The 14,008-nt window shown below is 33.8% G+C and overlaps 1 protein-coding gene across 1 annotated transcript; it reads right to left on the bottom strand.

Moving 5' to 3' along the window:
- LOC107043076 (neprilysin-4) lies at positions 1–10,652 on the bottom strand. Its single transcript, XM_015264382.1, has 17 exons — positions 10,595–10,652; positions 10,425–10,497; positions 9,114–9,211; positions 8,977–9,033; positions 8,803–8,860; positions 8,451–8,635; positions 7,635–7,872; positions 6,539–6,791; positions 5,492–5,768; positions 4,778–4,933; positions 3,457–3,692; positions 2,244–2,353; positions 1,937–1,995; positions 1,805–1,853; positions 1,555–1,741; positions 431–607; positions 1–234 (listed from the first exon to the last, which is right to left on the bottom strand). The coding sequence occupies exons 1-17, from the start codon at positions 10,608–10,610 to the stop codon at positions 61–63; spliced, it is 2,403 nt and encodes an 800-aa protein (XP_015119868.1). The 5' UTR covers positions 10,611–10,652; the 3' UTR covers positions 1–60.
- Positions 10,653–14,008: the final 3,356 nt, after the last annotated feature.

The raw sequence follows: 14,008 nt of genomic DNA, 5'->3' as shown, positions 1-14,008 counted from the left end.
TTTATTAAAAACATTTTCAACTTGCACTCTCATCACAATGTCTTTGGAATTGGATGATATTCACCAAATGCGGCACTTCTTCCGTGGATTCATTGGTGATCCGACAGGACACTGCCATGCCTCACTGAACTCCTCCGAATTAGTCAACACCGCTTTCAATCTCACATGTCCTGGTGAATGTGAATCTTCGAGCATCCACCTCAGGGACTCGGGAGTGTAAGCTCCGCACCACAACTGAATTTCGGGAGTAACGAAAGATATTAATCATCATTATGCAAGGGGCGTAAAAAATACACGACAACAAAAACCATAAATCATTAAGAAATCGAGGTATTATGCGTGAGTAGTTCTATACTTTCAATAAATTAACGGCTAAATTATTCGTGGGAAGAGATTGGTGTTTTTTGGGTAAACAAATGGCACTTATTACGTGAGCAAAGGCTAAAAATAACAACTGCTCGTGGGTCAGATGAGTGAAACCCGGCAGCATGGGCTCTTGACCGTGTTGGGCCTTCCAACTGTTATATGCGAGGACGGCTTCACGAAGACCACCGTTGTCCGCAATATTCTCGTCCAAGGTCAGTTGACCATCAACGTGCTCATCCACCTGTGGAATATCAATGAAAACGAAGATGAGAGATTAATTAAATTCAGCAGGAAGTCTGATTGGCGGTTAATTTATGGATTTTCCGATCTTGAGGGGAGTTGTAGCAATAACCCTGAAAATTTAGCATCAAAATTTCCGGACATCGACACGTTTCAAGAAGAAGATGCTACCAACATTACTCGTGAATAAATAGGACGCATTGATTGCCATCTTCATTCATCTTAGACATGATCAAATCGTAAACAAATATTGGGGATATCCAGAGATAGCCATAATCATAAATTAGAATTACCGTTGAACTTTGAACTAGTCAATTCGTTAGTATCAGTCGACAATTTTTAATTGTCAATTAATTTCAGCTATTAAATTAATTAAAAATTCCGAATTGTCTTATCAATCAATAATTTAGTTGGGAAGATTGACGGTTATTTCGTTAATCGAAAATCATTTTTATGAAATTTAGTGTTATTTACTCAATAGACAATTGACAATTCCATATTATTAGTTATTTAATTCATCTTCCATTGGAAATTTAGATACTCAACTATTTTACTATTTTTTCATTTCAATGATTATATACCTTAATCAATGGAAAGTTCATTGTTTCTTAATATTGAAGAATCCAATGATTTATTATCCAGTGGAATGCTAAATGCTACAATTTTTAATTATTAAATTAATCATCAATTAAAATATCCAAATGCCGAATTATTTTATCGGTCAATAATTCAGTTACAAAGTTAGAAGACTGGAAGAATTCAAATTGATAAATTGATAAATTTCCTATTCAAATAATTATACAGGCATAAAAACTTCATTTCGTCTTATACAAAAATGGTTGCAGTTGAGAGTATCGGAAATTAATGATTGATACTCCAGTTTAGTCTACCGAATTCGCCAGATTTTTCTATCAAATTTTTTCGTGCGTTTCATCAACGAGCATTCACCTCCTCTTCGTAGTAGCTTCCGTAATGTTGGACGAAGCACTCCACCTTGTCCTTATACTCTAGGATCGTGTCATTGCTCCACCATTGCCGAAGATTTCCATCCCCATCATAGAGCCGGCCACTATTGTCGAAGCCGTGCGTCAATTCATGGCCCAGAATAGTTCCAATCGCTCCGTAATTCAACGCTCTGGAAGCAAATCTCTGATTATTAAACTGTTCCTCAATCGTTGAAGAGTTTTCCTTCGCTTACTCCAGGCCCAACTCATAGAATGGAAATTGCAGAATTGCAGCGGGTATTGCTGCGTCCGTTCGGAACATGTTTGTTTGGATGAGTTCATGTATTATGCTGTAATTATTTCGATCTGCTGTCTTCAGTACTTACTTATGTGATTGGCGACGACTGTGTAGATAGCGTTCACATCTGTGGGTCCCGTGGCCCAACTGTTAACATCAAAGTGCGTTAATGATTATTGATATTCAAGGGTGGCCGATAGTTCCGAGGAGCTATTCAGTGATTACAAATGATAACCACTTGATTACCAAAACTTGATTACAAATATGGTAATCATGTGATTACAATGATTACATTGATTTTACTGGGATTACAATTGATTACATCAGCGAGTGACACCATGATTACGCATGTGAATAGCCCCTGGGATAGTTCAATAGAATTGAGAATTCGTTACTATGTCTCATTCATTTCATTCGATTGGTGGACTTCCTCTATCACCGTTTTGCTGATCACTCGTGCTATCGACAGCATATTGTCGAAGTAACTGTCATCCCTCATTTCTATCTGAAATTCAATTGATGAAGGGATATGTTTTTAATTGACGGTTTACATGCGGAAAGACGGGGACCACTCTTCAAAACAGGGATCCCCATCAATATTAAATTTCTGTAATATTACAAGGATTTGACCCTTATATTATTGACCGTTTAAAATATGTTGATTCAATTTTTCAAATAATATAATGTTAATAACCTGATTTTTTACGAATAATTGTATATTTAAAATTTGTTAATATGAAACTGTAAATTTGCAACTAAGTGAATAATTCAAATTTCTTGAAAGGGGATTTTCGATTGCCTACCTCAAATTATTGATTGATAAAATACTTGAAAATGTGAGTATTTTGAATTGATGATGCTTAAGTACTCAAAAAATTTCAAGAATGATGTTATCTAATTAAGGGCTACAATAGTAACCGTAATAAAATATTACAAATTTGGCTATCCCTGCTTCAAAATACTTCAAGTCTTTGTGTTCGGTGATATTTTCTTCGTTAATTTATTTGCGCTTTATTTATCGTGCTGATGACTTTATTACTTCACTTTTAATGTAAACAAAAATGGATTTTGATGAGTTTACCCTCCCCTCTGAACAAATTTCTTCCTCCACATCGATTGATCAACCCAACTTTATATTATTTTATATTTTCAATGTAGTAATGCCTTGAACTTTCAAAATTATCAACATATTTCCCGATGGTATCGTTGCGACGAAGAGTTTATAACACCGGAAAGTCAAGTTCTAGGGGGATTTCGTCATCTCATCTCATGCCTGGAGGTTTTCCCTGAGACGAGAAAAAGTGATGGCTCGAGTTGCCTCGGGACTATTACAGGTTCTGCCCGAAATGGGCACAAAAACTCAATTCTAGAAATTAGAAACTGATGATGATCCCGAGGGTCCATTCCTGATTGAGAAACACAGTGGAAAAGAAAACATGCAAATTGTGTTTACATAATGAAATATGGACCCACTGAAACGAATTTACAGTAATGAGAAAATAATCATTACGAGCAAGATGATTTGGCACGATTTTTGCCGATCGCAGCTCCATTCAACAGGAGATTTATCCCGAGAATATTAGTTTTGCGAAAGTTCAGTCTTCTCACCCCTTCGTAGTATTCATTCAAGATTTTTTCATCGAACAGCCAATCCGGATGCCCTATGACGTACACCATTTTTTTCGATTTTTCGAGGGTGGAAAGCTTGGTTTTCTGGTCCATCCAGGCTGTAGTCGTCACTAGGGAAGCAAATGATGTTCGGATGTGTTCCAGCATCTCCGCGACTTTGGGAGCAGTCTCGGTGGAGAATTTCGGATCGACAAACAGCCAGGAAACTGCCATTCCTGTGACATTGAAAAATAAGACGAAAATCCTTCAATAAAAAATCCGGTGTAACGTTTTTTTGAAGCCAATCTATTCGTTGTATTGTGGCATTAGATGTTTATAGATGATAATTGCATAGATTAAAGATATTACGATGATACTATATTATAATACATCATGCATATATAATCGCGTGTGTAATATACCACAATATCGTATACTCAATATGTGTTATTATTATTATCAGTTTATTAGTTAATTGTTTTATAATATATATTATATTTTATAATACATTTAGTACTCTATTATATATTGTATATTATACACAGTATATATCAGTAGCAAAGTGGTAAGCCGGTATAAGTCGATATTGACTGTTGGCCTGTTTTCAATAAATATCTCGGAATCTAAGGGAAATAGCGAAATTGTTGTAATTTTCTTTTTTGTAGCTCTCAATTTGCTGTACAAAAAAGGTTGTGACAAAAATTTGGCTATTTCCCTTGGATTTCGAGATATTCATTGAAAACTGGGCAATAGTCAAAATCGACTTATACCGGTTTACCACTTCACTACTGATATAGTATTGTATAGTATAGAATATAATATAGAATACTATTGTCGTAATATCTTTAATGTATGCTATAATTATTCGGGAAAATCTAATGACATACATTAAGCCTCGTGGAGTTGGAAATACGCGCTGGCATTAATCTAGTTTTGAAAAAAGGAGAATTGAAATGAGATCAGTTTCAGAGATATTCGGAAATTTTGTTATTTGCAAGACCTAGAGTCCTACCAAGTTTCGAGTTTCTATCTCACTTCAATTCATTCAATCGTTTAAAATTCTTTTTAAAAAAACTCCAATTTTCTATTCTCAAAAGTTCTTTCAGAAGATTTTTCACCTGAAATTTCGTCCTTAATTGTATAGGGAAATTCGGGGTGGTTTCCACATTATTTTATTTTGCCCTGATCTCCCCCATAATTTTGTCTTCCGTAACATAATATAATTAATAATATAATTTCATAATTTTGAAATTCCGTAAACAGCTTCTGACAATGAAAGACTCTTCCTCGCCAACAAAAATACTAATTTGCATGCAATTACCCATCATATAATCAACTACTTCAGCACAGTGTATAGACCTCGGCGTCGAGTCCTCGATGTGTATCAACTTGTTAATATACTCGGACCAAATTCGTCTCAAATTGGTCGAGGAATGGGGAGCAACGAGGTCCACGACGGTCCACCACACAGCGCTCTCTAAGAAGGAAGTAAAGAGATTTTTTAACAGTTAAGATAAAAAAAGATCACATATGAAAAAATTTCATAGAAAAACGTAGAGAATTCGCTAGATAATTGTATTGAATTTCCATTGAACTTTTATAGAAAATATTCTATAGAAAAATAGAATATGTCAATAGAATTCGATTTTTCTAGGCAACTATTTTTATTGAGATATTTTCTATAGAATTTTCTCGGCTCAAATTTTTTATTTATTTTGTTAAATTGTCCTGATGAGAAGAAAACAAATAGAATAAAAAAACAGAAAAGATGAGTCAAAGAAATTCTGTAGAAAATATCTCAATAGAACAAATTGTATAGAAAATCGAATTCTGTAAACTTTTTCAATAGAATATTTTCTATTGAACATTTCAATTGAATTGGCCAAAAACTAACGATTGTGTGAAACCAAAACGATAATTAAATTGAGAAAAAAATTAGAATTCCGAATCTAATCGAGTTTTCTGCAATTTTTTCCCAGTTTTCAATAATCTTGGAATTTACCGTAAGGGTAGAGATACTTTAAATATCACCTACCCAATTTATCGTCGTCAGTAGTGGCTAACAGAACAGCCAGATCTTTCATGTATCCCAAATTCGCGACAAGGATTTTGTCCCTGTTATCCAAATCCAACTCGACAACGCCGCGGAATATTTCTTCGATATACGGCCGCCAGATTTTTCGCGGAGTCAACGAACAATTTTCATGTTTTACATAACTATCAGTCAGTTTCTGGAGATCATCCACGAGCATGTAGTCCTCATCCCTGACGTCTTCTTCGGTCAGTGTTTCATTTCTATCTTCTCGAGCCATCTGTAGTACAGGAAATGAGTGATAAGATCTTCCATTAGTGCATGGCGCGGGTAAAAATGGCAGCAAAAGTGCCGTCACACATGCTACGAATTTCCATTGGATTTCTGTTGGACTACCATTGGAAATTTTATTGAAAAAAAAAATGATCAATTTATCAATTTTTTAAAATTTATCAGTTTTTCAATTTATTAATTTTTTTTAATAGGAACAATTTTCAAGAAAAGTTTGTAGAATTTTATTTTTTCCTAAAATTCATTCTATTGAGATATTTATTTCTATAAAATCCCTCGACATAAATTTTAATTTGATAAACGTTTTCAACTTATTTTTTCTCCTTAAAAACTTGGAAATTTAACCAGGAATTTCTATAGAAAAATCAAATTCTATTAATTTTCGCAAGAAAATATTGTCCTGTTGAAAAAACAGGCACAAAAGATGCGGATTTTTTCAATTAAATCGGAAATTCCATTAATTTCTCGCTGATTCTGCTGACGATTTCCGCTTTTTTTGGTTTTTTACAATACACAATTTTTTATAAAAAATCTTTCGAATCAGATGTTTTTCTACAATTCATCAAATTGATTTTTCCAAGGAAATATTTTTTATTCAACATTTCTATTGAAAAAAATTGGCTCAAAAGTTGCAGATTTTTTTCAATAAAATCCAAGAAAAACTGATAGAGTTTCCAACATAATTGACTTTGACTTTTTCTACAAAACTATTTCGTAGTTATATTCGATAAGTGAATATATCCATGAAATCCTGCGTACATAATAGAACATCGCAGTCAGCTCGTATATACTGTTCACCGCTTTGGCAATCGGATCGTCTTCCGATAAAATTACATTAGACGAACTGCAGGACGAGGAAGTACCATTCCTGATTACTTCTCTCAGTACCGCCGCGATATAAGCTTTCTCTAGTTCCGCTGGATGCATTATTTCCTCCTCCTCCTCCCCATATAATGCTGATCTGGCCATTCTAGTTCGGATAGTTTTCAATCTCCTTTCAATCTCTCTGTCTCTGGAATGATAATAATGTCGTTATCACATTATTATTTTTATATATTTTATTGGATTGTCATTTCTTCATTCGATTGTATCGAAGCTTCCCTTTAACCCTTAAGTTGTCACATAATGAGGGAACCCCGATGTTTTTTTTTTCATTTTTTGTTTTCACACAAAAAATTCGTGAATGAAATATCCAGAAAAATTTATATTTCTTCTTTCAAATATTTGGAACACATCAACAGCTTTATAGAAGCCCACATTTCATCATTTATCATGTCCTAAAGTATCTAATATATTCGCTTCGCGCCCGTCGCACGATTAATTAATATTATTCTATTTTATTTTATTTTCTTTCCATTCCCGTCTTCACAATTAAATTAATTTAATTTTGTCCATTCTTATTCTTATTATTATGTATTTATTTTCTTAATTCGCAAGTTACAACAATGAATGAAGGGGAATTCCGTTAACGATCAATAAAAATTGTTGTGAATAGTTTTCAATAGCTGGAGAATATTATAAACATTATCTACGAAAAACATGGGGACAATCGAAAGAAAAAAATATAATTAAAAAAATTGCAATAAAAAAATCGTGAGTAAAAGCTGTTTTCTAAAGATATACCTTAAGGCCCGGGTGTACTATCTTTCGAATGTTATCTGGATTTTTTTTATCTTTCGTAATTCAAAATTGTCAATTGCGTGGTACATCATGTAGAAATTCCCAAAAATTATGATAGAATGAAAGAAAAAAATAGAAACAATTCTGAACTTTTCAAAGAGCGTTTTTAATTGAGATTCAGCATTTTCCCCCATTCAAAATGCATTTTCGAAATGATTAATTAATAATAACCCACCCAGGCAGAGGACTCACTGACGAAGGTGTATCCAGAATGATGACATTTCGGCTATGATTCCTGGGATCAGGAATGACACTGAATCCGATGAACACATCCTTCCCGAGGACCCGCCTGATCCTTCCGATTTTTTCGATGAAATTCCCATCCTCTTTACCGAGAACGGCAGGCACTTGTGGCAAATCTAGTTCTTTCAGGAGATTCAACAGCGGAGTGAGTCCGAGGGAATCCATGAAGGCTGGAGTGATAAGAAATCATTGCTAAATCACAGAAATGTGAGTAGGACTTATATACATTATCTACATGTTATGTATATTATACATACAGCTTATGACTAAAAGGCAAAAAAACGTAGGCGGGAAGAAATAAAAAAATAATTTTTCAATGTCTCCGGAAAGTTTTAAAATAGATATATTTTTTCGAATAGTAGATGAATACCCGTAAATTCGATTTCCATCCGTGTTTTTTTATAGAATGAATAGAATAAACGACAGAATTTGAGAATCGGAGACTAAAAATTTTATCGAATTCGTATCATGTAATAATATAATATTTGATTCAAAGAGTTATTGTTGCCACAAGTTAAGTCATTCAGAATGTTTTCCGGAAATCCATCAGACTACCTCTGCGTGGTATTGTCTTGGGATAAACCTTAAAAATCCATTTTTACTCGTCTGGTTGGCCAGTCCTCGCCTACGGCTCGGAAGCCAACGCCACACGAGTAAAAAACCCCATCGCAACAGGCCGGAAAAATACTATTTTTAGAAAAGTTTTTTTCGGCCTAATGACGAAATATACTATTAATTTCCCCCTTACCAGTATGAACACAACTCTTGTACAGCATTTTAGCCTGTGAAACGGCCCAAGGTACGTCAGTCAAATTTTCCCTCAAAAGCTTTCGAACTTTCCACGTAACTTTGTCCGATCTCTCACTGAACCACGAGTACATCATACTGGTGTCCGGCGTCGGATGATTCTCCGACCACCTTCCGCACGCGTATCTACAAGTCATTCGTCACTCAATCAAAAGCAAATCAAGTTGATTATACACCCGAGAACAACTAATAGCACGGTTTAGTTCCCCGATCAATTGTCCAGAAACTTCAATCGGCCTTGAAAATACCTCATTAATAAATCAATGTAAGAAGCATAAGTTCACTGTACTCACTGGTAAAAGTTTTCACACGGATCTATAGACGTGTCCATAGACTCTTTTAAACTTGCAGCTTGTTAAATATAAATATATTTAGCACCCCAATACCCATATTGTTGTTTCAGTATAAACAAAAAATTCATTTTTCTATCAAGGATAATTAAATTTATGATAAGTTTCGGAGCTCACCGATTCTGACACACTCTTCGGTGTCGCATATGGGCTGGGCAGCCTTCACTCTTGAGTCTGGAAATAGGGTTTCGAGGGGGTGAATTATTCAATGCTCTTCGATTCGTATCAATTTGTCATTCGATTTTCATACGTACAGAGAATACCAAGGGTAATAACACTGGCAATCAAACCCGCTATTAAAACTGATGCTATCGCCAGGAAATATATTGTTTTCTTTCGTGTTTTTTTGAAGCTGAAGACACGGAAATATCGATTAATTGTGACATTCGTTGTTTTCTTATCTTTTTTATTAACATTATTCTATTGATAGATTTTTTATACAACATTTTTATTACTCCATTCAAATATTTCCTATAGAATTTTTTCGGTTCAAATTTTTCAAATTTTTTGCAGGTTTTTTCACGAAAAGAAAAGAAAAATCGAATGAAAAAAAATTCATTTATTTGAATGTTCAATAAAAAAGATTTTCTAGAAAAATTCTATAGAATTCAATTTGTCTATTTTACTTATTCCATTCAGATGTTTTCTATAGCATTTTCTCGGTTAAAATTTTTCAATTTTTATTGTTTGATTTTCTTGGTAAGAAAAGAAAAATGGAATAAAAAATTTTAATTTGAGCCGAGGAATTTTAGAAAAATATCTCAATAGAATAAGTTGTATAGAAAAATGGAATTCTATTGACTTTTTCTACAGACAGTGGCATGATCATAAATCTTAAATAAAGTTAAATTTCTTAATTAATCAGCTGCTTAATGTTATTCAGCAATTTTTCAATTATTAAATTAATCATCAATTAAATATTCGAATTCCGAATTATTTACTCAATAGTCAATTGACAATACCAATTATCAATTATTTAATTCACAGTCAATTGAAAGTTTAGATCAATTATTTTATAATTCTTCTTCAATTGTCTACTAGTTATCTTGCATTTATTATTTTTATAAATAAAAAAAATATGTGAAATTGTTTAGCAAAACTCGACAAATTAAATCTTAAAGTCCAGATCTGTATTGAAAGCTCAACCGCAACGATTAAGTTCTTAATTAGTCAACTGCTTAATGTTATTCAACAATTTTTAAATCATTAAATCAATCATCAATTAAATATTCAAATTTCGAATTATTTACTCAATAGTCAATTGACAATACCAATTATCAATTAATTAATTCACAGTCAATTGAAAATTTAGATCAATTATTTTATAATTCTTCCTCAATTGCCTTGTTATCTTGCATTAATTATTTTTATGAATAAAAAAAAAATTCTGCAGCAAAACTTTCGACAAATTAAATCTTAAAGTCCCGATCTGTATTGAAAGCTCAACCGCAAGGATTAAAAAAGAAAAATTTCCCTGCAGATGAAAAAATTTCTTTCAATATATTTAAAATATTTGGGACGATGAAAAAAATAATATAGAATATTTTTTTCTCATTAATACTCACTAGGCATCACGCGACTTGATCGTAACCAAATTAGTTTTACTACCGATTGAGTAAACCGACGGTGACTCATGCTCTATAAACATCAAGTAGAATTAAATTGCATGCCATATTCGAATTACCGTCATGACATGCCAATGGGTGCACTTAAAATGGATTTGCGAGATACTTACGTTGTTGGTGGTTCATGCTCGTTGTCCCACTGACCGGATCGAACTGACGGCACGAAGGAACCGCGTGGAACAACCAGGTGTCCAGTGCTGTACAATTTCAAGCGTCAGCGGCGCTTCTTCTTCGATCGAACTCCCTCCGATCGATTTGGTAATCATCTCAGATCGTTACGCACGTCAAAACAAATAAGAGCGCCGACGGTGGGTTATAACCGGTATTGAAATGGCTATTTTCACATAAAATTAGTTTTAACGATATCCAAGTAGTTTTTAGACAATTAATTGTTCATAATTTTTTTTTAATGCTCGGAATTTTTGAAAATTACGTTTTTAAAATTATTTCGTCAATGTTTCTCCAAACGTAAACTTTCCAATTTTTTTTCGGATTTTTAAAATGTTTTCTAACGGTTCAATATCGAGATTCAAATTCAGACCTGCAAAGTTCAAATAATAAAATCATTATAAAATGATTTAAAATGAAAATAGCACTTGGATATCCTTAAAAGGAGAAAAATAGAGAATGAATAATAAATGTCGTTAGATAGATAAATAAAAATGCTTTTTATTCAGTCCTGGGATAAAATGATCCCCTGCAAACAAACCAATCAAGTACATTTTTTACAATGTTTATATAGAATGACATGCGACTGCCTTTAGCAATTATTCAATTTGGAATTTTTTAACATTTCGCCTTGTTTCATTTAATAGTATTTTAATTATTTATGATTTTTTTTCTATTTGATTATGTACCTATTTATTTATTCATTTGAGCAATTGCAATTATAACTGTTGAGTAATCTAATTGTATTTTCGTCATTTCGGCCGTAAGGCACCGATTTACGGACGCATAGCGTTCCACGGCCGTTAGGAGAGGATGGGGTAAAATGGACCCTTTTGACTTTTTTTAAAATGTTCATGACGTGCTGAATTGTTCATGAAATGGAGTAATTTTATTTTTCAATTGAAAGAACAATGATTCCTCTTTGTGATGAGCTTAGACTGAGGTCAACTGATAAATCTGTTTCTGAGTTATGAATATTTTTGAAAAAGTCAAACGTGTCCATTTTACCCCACCCGCCCCTATAACTAAATAGTACATTTCGACACTAGGCCGTGAGGAACTTTTCTGGCTCCGCGTGCCTAAAAGTCCAATTTCCGCCACATTGTGATGAAAAATATTGTTCGTAACTCGTGAAAAAATGTTTTGCACTCGTTACGAAATATACTATTTTGTCATTGGGCCCGAAAACCGAGATTTAAAATCGCGGTTTATCGGGCCTAGGACGAAAAGTAGTTTTTGACTCGTGAGAGATGCGAAGCGCTCGCCGAAGGCGAGTGTTCCTCCCAAGGATCAAAGAACACTTATCCCACGAGTGTCAAACCCTATTTTGCATCACAATGGAACGCTTCGCGTGCGCAAAATCCCACTTTCCACACAAGTGATAGAATATACTATTTTCTTATCTTCATACGTCGCATAACGGGCGACATAATTTTACTTAACACACGAGAAAATAATTCATCCGTAGAAAATAAACTGCTTTCTTCATGAATTTCGAAAATTATGCAAAACTACTATAATTTTTTAGACACTTCAATTGAAAAAGTCAATTTTTTTTCAATTTTTCTGGTTGCCATTCAACGATAATTGAAGCAAAACTAGGCGCTGCGGCGTTCCCTCATATGGTGACCAATTAGGGTTAAATATGGTGGCTAACTCCATAAGTGCGCTCGCTTCGCTCGGTTAAATCGCGGTTTATCGGGCCTAGTGAGAAAAGTGGTTTTTGACTCGTGAGAGATGTGAAGCGCTCGCCGAAGGCGAGTGCTCCTCCCAAGGATCAAAGAACACTTATCCCACGAGTGTCAAACCCTATTTTGCATCACAATGGAACGCTTCGCGTGCGCAAAATCCCACTTTCCACACAAGTGATAGAATATACTATTTCCTTATCTTCATACGTCGCATAACGGGCGACATAATTTTACTTAACACACGAGAAAATAATTCATCCGTAGAAAATAAACTGCTTTCTTCATGAATTTCGAAAATTATGCAAAACTACTATAATTTTTTACACACTTCAATTGAAAGTCAATTTTTTTTTCAATTTTTCCGGTTGCCATTCAACGATAATTGAAGAAAATTCACGCGCTGCGGTGTTTCCCTCATATGGTGACCAATCTAGGATTAAATAAGTACATAGAATTACTCTATCTCAGATCTAGTGGTGGTTAACTCCATAAGTGCGCCGCACATACGGGCAACGAGGCAGTGCCAAATTTTGTACAATTACTCACTGGAAAATACAGGTGTATTGTTGGTGAACATTGTGGATAACGGGAGCATTACACAGTTTTGCCAGCTATTTCTCAACGAGAGTCGGGATTATACGCGTAACAGCTTGACTGTGCAACTGAAGAGTAAAAGCAATAACTGTTATAGGAGTTGAAGGGGAGAAAGTGTATCAGGCTTGGCTGCATTTGATACGATTGTACGTGCTCGAGTACTTATCGAAAATTATCGAGTTGTGGATTACTTTGTAAACAACAAAGTGGACATGCAATGCTCTGTAAATTTTGGATGAAATTGACGGTACACTTCTTGGAAACTTTTATCAATTTGCATTTCTGTTGAAATTTCAAAGAATTCCGTCACTGAAGATTCAAAATTTTATGGAAAAATCAATGGAAACTGTAAATTTCAGGTCAATTATTTCATGAAAATTGGTAAAATTCGGGGAAATTTAAGAAATTTTATTTTTAAATTCTCTATTAATTGAAAATTTAATGGAATTTGGCACTGAATATTTGTGTTTTCATTGGAAATTTAAGGGAGTTGGGAAATCCCCGTCTTTCTGCTGCTCAGAAATTTGGAATTTCATTAAATTTTGAGTGAAATATGAAATTTTACCATTTTTTTCCACTAAAAGCTTTGTAATTGTGATTTCGCCCCCAAAGTTGAGTGAAATTTTCTAAAAATGTCACGAAATATCGAAAAATGATATTTTTAAGAAAATGAAGTCAATGAATTACGTAAATTACGTAAACAATGGCAGGGCACCAAATAAGCGGCGCAAAAAAATATGTCTCACTCTATAAACGTAAATCACAGTGCTCCAATGCCTATCCAGTCCGTTCATTTCTACCCACTGTTACACTGCAATAATACAATACTTTAACAAACAAGTGGGAAATTGCTGTTGTTACAACATTCTCAATCTATTTTAGCTAATAAATAAGCAATTGCCTTCAGAATGGAGTTTCTATGACGATGTATTTTCAATTAAATTCGATGATTCATTGCATTCAATTAAAATATTAATCATTTATTTACATTTATAGGCATATGATGTTGTAAAAATTTTTGGAGAACTTGTCTGACGCAATTTTCATTATTGGAAGTCTCTAAATTTATGT

This window comes from Diachasma alloeum, unplaced genomic scaffold, assembly GCF_001412515.2.
Source record: "Diachasma alloeum isolate Michigan unplaced genomic scaffold, Dall2.0 Dall_scaffold_00547, whole genome shotgun sequence".
NCBI lineage: Eukaryota > Metazoa > Arthropoda > Insecta > Hymenoptera > Braconidae > Diachasma > Diachasma alloeum.
This window is presented reverse-complemented; position numbering and strand designations above follow the sequence as displayed.